The 6,000-nt window shown below is 42.8% G+C and overlaps 1 protein-coding gene across 1 annotated transcript in view; it reads left to right on the forward strand.

Moving 5' to 3' along the window:
* Positions 1-5,285, forward strand: part of LOC140302339 (tetraspanin-18B-like) — a 38,097-nt gene extending 32,812 nt beyond the window's left edge. Inside the window, exons 6-9 of the mRNA XM_072381172.1 lie at positions 2,022-2,120; positions 2,211-2,378; positions 3,499-3,582; positions 4,859-5,285. Coding sequence (XP_072237273.1) covers positions 2,022-2,120; positions 2,211-2,378; positions 3,499-3,582; positions 4,859-4,906 — 399 coding nt within the window. The 3' untranslated portion in view covers positions 4,907-5,285. The remainder of the gene's footprint in view (positions 1-2,021; positions 2,121-2,210; positions 2,379-3,498; positions 3,583-4,858) is intronic.
* Positions 5,286-6,000: the final 715 nt, after the last annotated feature.

The raw sequence follows: 6,000 nt of genomic DNA on the forward strand, positions 1-6,000 counted from the left end.
CACCTGTTCAGTGTTTACCTCTGAGTCCCACCTGTTCAGTGTTTACCTCTGAGTCCCACCTGTTCAGTGTTGACCTCTGAGTCCCACCTGTTCAGTGTTTACCTCTGAGTCCCACCTGTTCAGTGTTGACCTCTGAGTCCCACCTGTTCAGTGTTGACCTCTGAGTCCCACCTGTTAAAGATCTGCAGACCTGTTTCATGACTCTTCTCCAGTGTTTGATGTAGTTTGCGTCTCTCCGGCTGCCTCCCTTTGTACATCTTAGCACCTTCATCAGTTAAAGATGTCCTGGGACATCATCTAACGGCTGCTTTGTTTTGTCCATCTGTTCCCTCTTCTGACCTGTCCAGGGTGTAATCTGCCTCTCACCCAATCACAGCTGGGATAGGCTCCAGCCCCCCCCAGAAAATAGAAAATAGATGGATGTTCCCTCTTCTTCTGTCCTGTGGTCCTGTCTTCATTAGCTCTGTCTCCTCTGCTTTTGTGTGGATAATGTGACGCCATGGACCTTTTGTTTGCTTCACACAAAGACTGATTTTAGACTGATTTGGGACTGATTTAAGACTGGTTTTAGACTTCTTTGGGACTGATTTTTAGACTGCTATGGGACTGGTTTTTAGACTGGTTTGGGACTGATTTTAGACTGCTTTGGGACTGATTTTAGACTGATTTTAGACTGATTTTAGACTGATTTTGGACTGCTTTGGGACTGATTTTAGACTTCTTTGGGACTGATTTTAGACTGCATTGGGACTGGTTTTTAGACTGGTTTGGGACTGATTTTAGACTGCTTTGGGACTGATTTTAGACTGCCTTGGGACTGATTTTAGACTGATTTTAGATGCATTGGGACTGATTTTAGACTGATTTTTAGACTGGTTTGGGACTGGTTTTTAGACTGGTTTGGGACTGGTTTTTAGACTGTTCTGGGACTGATTTTAGATTAGTTTGGGACTGATTTTAGACTGATTTTAGACTGGTTTGAGATTGATTTTTAGACTGCATTGGGACTGATTTTAGACTGCTTTGGGACTGATTTTAGACTGCCTTGGGACTGATTTTAGACTGATTTTAGATGCATTGGGACTGGTTTGGGACTGATTTTAGACTGATTTTAGACTGATTTTAGACTGATTTTTAGACTGGTTTGGGACTGGTTTTTAGACTGGTTTGGGACTGGTTTTTAGACTGTTCTGGGACTGATTTTAGACTGGTTTGAGATTGATCTTGGACTGATTTTAGATTAGTTTGGGACTGATTTTAGACTGATTTTAGACTTCTTTGGGACTGATTTTTAGACTGCATTGGGACTGGTTTTAGACTGCTTTGGGACTGATTTTAGACTGCATTGGGACTGGTTTGGGACTGATTTTTAGACTGGTTTGGGAATGGTTTTTAGACTGGTTTGGGACTGGTTTTTAGACTGGTTTGGGATTGATCTTGGACTGATTTTAGATTAGTTTGGGACTGATTTTAGACTGATTTTAGACTGGTTTGGGACTGATTTTAGACTGTTTTGGGACTGATTTTAGACTGGTTTGGGACTGATTTTGGACTGATTTTAGACTGGTTTGGGACTGCTTTGGGACTGATTTTAGACTGATTTTAGACTGGTTTGGGACTGATTTTAGACTGTTTTGGGACTGATTTTAGACTGGTTTGGGACTGATCTTGGACTGATTTTAGACTGGTTTGGGATTGATCTTGGACTGATTTTAGATTAGTTTGGGACTGATTTTAGACTGTTTTGGGACTGATTTTAGACTGCTTTGGGACTGCTTTGGGACTGATTTTAGACTAGTTTGGGACTGCTTTGGGACTAATTTTAGACTGGTTTGGGACTGATTTTGGACTTTATTTATATCTATCTATCCATCTATCCATCTATCCATCTATCCATCCATATATATATATATATATATATATATATATATATATATATATATATATATATATATATATATATTCAGCAGAGGATCGATTTACTTTCAGGTGTTTCTGACCTGCTTTTTGTTCTGTCACAGTTAACCAGAGAGTATTTCAGCCGGGAGCTGAAACGCCACTACCAAGGTCAAAACAACACCGACGTCTTCACCACCACATGGAACGCCATCATGACCACGGTGAGGCGCCCGCTGTCCCCTGAACACTCCTCCCACCTCTTCATCATCAGCCTCAGTGTTCCACATCTGTTCTCTTCTCTGTTCGTACAGTTCGACTGCTGCGGCGTGAGCGGCTCCGAGGACTTCGAGGAGAGTCTCTTCAGGCTCCTCAACCCCACTAAGATGGTCCCTGAGGCTTGTTGCCAGACCGGCGGTTACCTGGGAGACGGCGGCATGGAGCAGTGCGTGAGCAGCGGCGTGGCGTTCCGACACAACAAGGTTAGAGAGTAATTGGTTTGTTGTTTCAGGAGCATCTTCAGAATTTAAGATATTTATCGTTCTTTAAGTGCCACAACACTGATGTTCCCGTTTGGACTTTTTAATGTTAAACTTCCTGCGTCCCGCCTCACTTCCTGCGTCCCGCCTCACTTCCTGCGTCCCGCCTCACTTCCTTCCTGGGATCCAGTGAAGGTTGAGGGGAAGTAAAATAAGAACTTCTCCTCAGGAGTTTTCACGCAGGCTCCTGTTTCGAAGTGATGGGTGTTACGTCCACTCGGTGAAACCAGTTCGCAGACAATAACACGACAACCAGTCAATCAAATGAGTCTCAGTTGAAGTGAACAAATTAGCTTTATTGTAACAAAAAAAAAGAGAAGACACTCCAAGGTGGGGGAGGATGGGACAAAGTGATTGTGCCAAATAAAATGAAATTAATATAACAAAAGAAGGCCTGTCTGAGCTTCTCTGAAGAAAAGAGACGAGGTTGGTTAGAGGCGATCATGTGCAGCAAAATCAAGAGTCAAGAAGCCCCCGAAGGCCCGAGACTTCCTCCATTTTAAAGAGCTCCTCAGCTGTGATTGGTCAGCGGTAATTATCCAATCAGCTGCTCACACAGGTGAGCAGCATCCCTGCAGCAGTTACTTAAAGACAAGACACAGGGAAGGGGGGGCACAAAACCACAGGATACCGTAACAGGGACCATTTGATAACTTCTCTCCACACAGAACAGAACTGGATCCCCTGTCAAAGTAAATCTAGACAACTTTTGCTCTGTTCAGCCTTGAGCTCTTTAGCTTCTTTTGACCACGACTCATAAGCGTCTCTTTGTCTGGGTTAGAATTTAGTTTTGTTTTGAGTCTCATTTAACTCGGTATGACATATATAAACATGTGTATATATATATATTTATAAGGAAGAGTATTTACTCACGTCAGCTGCTACTGCAGGCACAAATTATATGAATTTATTACATTTTAACATGTTTTAACATGTTTTTTTCACAGTTTTGTGACTTTTCTGTCATTCTGATTGAAGTTTTTATTGATTTTGAGTTTTAAAGACGACTCTGCAGATGTGCACATGCTGCAGGACCATCTGAAACACTTTGTTTGACACACAGGGCTGTTACTCTGCGATGGTTGAACACTTTGAGACCTACATCTACTCAGCGGGAGCTCTGACCATCGTGGTGCTCGCCATCGAGGTTTGTGACAAGTCGTTTGTTGTCTTCCAGCAGAAAAAGCAGAAAAAACTGCTTTTAAAGACAGAAAATTGCTAAAACATTCGTTGGTATGGTTTATGTTTGATGTGGAACGATGAATAAGTTGAATGAAGATGTAAAAGTGACCTCAGTGACTGTAAAAATCTCTTCTTCCTGTTCCTGGGAGCATGTATGAGCGTCTGAAGTCACCAGCAAGCGTAAAAAACTCCCAAAAACACAACCCTGGGATTTATTTGGGCTGATTTTTTACTGATAAACATTTTTGTCGCCTGATGTTTGTTCTCAGAATGATGCCTACAAATATTTGTCGTCTTTGTTGGGATCCATGGTTAAAGTCAAGAGGTTTGGACCCAAATGCAGACGAAGGCAGAACCTGAGTTACTTAAATAATCCAAAATTAGAAGAAGAAGCTACAAAACCAGGCTGAAAACCAAGGATGGGAAAACTGAGGAGATTAAACAGTGACAGGATAGAATCATCCAACTGGAAACATGTGCAACCGGAGAGGACTAAAAGAGGAGTAACAGGAAGCTGACTTTCAAAATAAAACCGGAAATCAAACAAAAACCCTGAACTGAACACAGTAAAAACTACACAGAACTCAAAGTGGTGAGTCTGGGAAACTGTGACAGAACAAACTAGAAACTGAACGAAAATCAGGACTGAAAGACAGAACTGAGGCAAGACGAGACTAAGACTAAATCAGATAATATAAAACTAAAGCAAATCATGAAAGAGAGACTGGGAAGAAAAAGGCTCATCAAGGATAGAATAATAAAGACAAAGAATAAATCCTGCTTCAGACCCATTTATCAACCAAAATCCTCCTCAGTTTGTAGCTTCTCTCTTAATCTTTTCCTCACAGCGGAAAACTGTGTAGCTTTATCCAGCAATTAGTCAGGACCGGTTCCTACAGCGTTCCAAGTGGAACATGCATGACCTCATCTTTCTGAGACTGTAGGTGGCGCTGAAGGCTGAGTTTAGACTGGACTTTAAAGTCTGTTTTGTTTGTGGAGTTATGGATTAGTTTAGCCGAGTTTCTGTCTCTTCCATCTATTGTTTTTACGTACCTCCGCCACAGAAAATAGTCCCTAAAGGAGCACGTTTCCCTAGACTGATTTTAGACTGCTTTGGGATTGGTTTTAAACTGGTTTGAGACTGGTTTTAGACTGATTTTAGACAGGTTTGGGACTGATTTTAGACTGGCTTTAGACTTTATTTTTCACCTTTCTGACTCTGTGTCTCGTTCTTCCTGCAGCTCTTCGCCATGGTGTTTGCGATGTGTTTATTCAGAGGCATCCAGTAACCTCCTCCTCCTCCTCCTCGGCTGGAGTGTAACGTGTGACGTGGTTTGTACAGTGTTTGTTTCTGTGTCTCGTTGGTTTTGTGTTCTGCGTAGTTACATTCAGCAGTTTGAGCTGCTTTGGGCACAAAAACACACACAGGAAGTTCCTGCTCTTCACTGTCGATGGAGTCTGAGCTGCTTCAGTCCAGGAAAACGGCGTCACGCCACATGATGTCACCACGAGAGACGGTGTCTGCACGCAGCGGCCTGTCGGCATCATTTTTAAACGTGTGCAGATGGACTCTGAGGAGGTCGGCGGTGGAAATCAGAGCACCATTTTTATCTTCTCATCTCACCTTATTTCAGTTCGCTGTGGTCATAGAAACGTTATTCTGTTGTAGAAACTCTGGAGCTTCCTGCAACATTGCAAAGCGAGGGTTTTACATGAATCATCTTAAAGGTGACATATTCTGTAAAATCCTGCTCCTGGGAGCAGATATCAGGGCGTCTGAGGTCACCAGCAGCTGTAAAACTCCCCAAAAACACAACCCTGGGATTTATTTAGTTCCCTTTGTGTGAAAGTTCCTCATTTAACGAGCCGTTCTGATTTTCATTTCTAAAGTACGTCACTCCTTAAGTTGGCTCCGCCTCCTCTGCTAAGCCCCGCCCACTCACCTCCACCCTGCTGGGCGGATGAAGCCAGCTTCTGGTGGAAATGTTCTGCTGTCAGCTGCACTGAGGAGCATGCATCTTCCATCCAGCAGCAGCCTCAGAGGATATAAGAGCCCAGTGGATAAACTATAGCTGAGGCTAATGTTCCAGCAGAGTTAGCTAAAGACTGTGAATGTGCAGCAGACACTTTTCATCCCACCGTTTTAACAACTTGGTCCAGTTCAACGCTGGACTGAAGGAACTGAGCCACAAAGAGGATCAGTTCCAACTCTCAGAGCCTGAACTTCAGAGCAGGGAAATGGAAGCATCTGAGAAATAACTCCTCATGGTTTATTTACTCATTTATTTCTTCCTTTAGCAGCAGCTAACGCTAACAGCTTAGCTAATGAAATAACTCCTCATGGTTTATTTACTGATTTATTTCCTCCTTTAGCAGCAGCTAA

The sequence above is a fragment of the Leuresthes tenuis genome, unplaced genomic scaffold (assembly GCF_036924035.1).
Source record: "Leuresthes tenuis unplaced genomic scaffold, fLeuTen1.0.hap1 SCAF_2, whole genome shotgun sequence".
Lineage (NCBI taxonomy): Eukaryota > Metazoa > Chordata > Actinopteri > Atheriniformes > Atherinopsidae > Leuresthes > Leuresthes tenuis.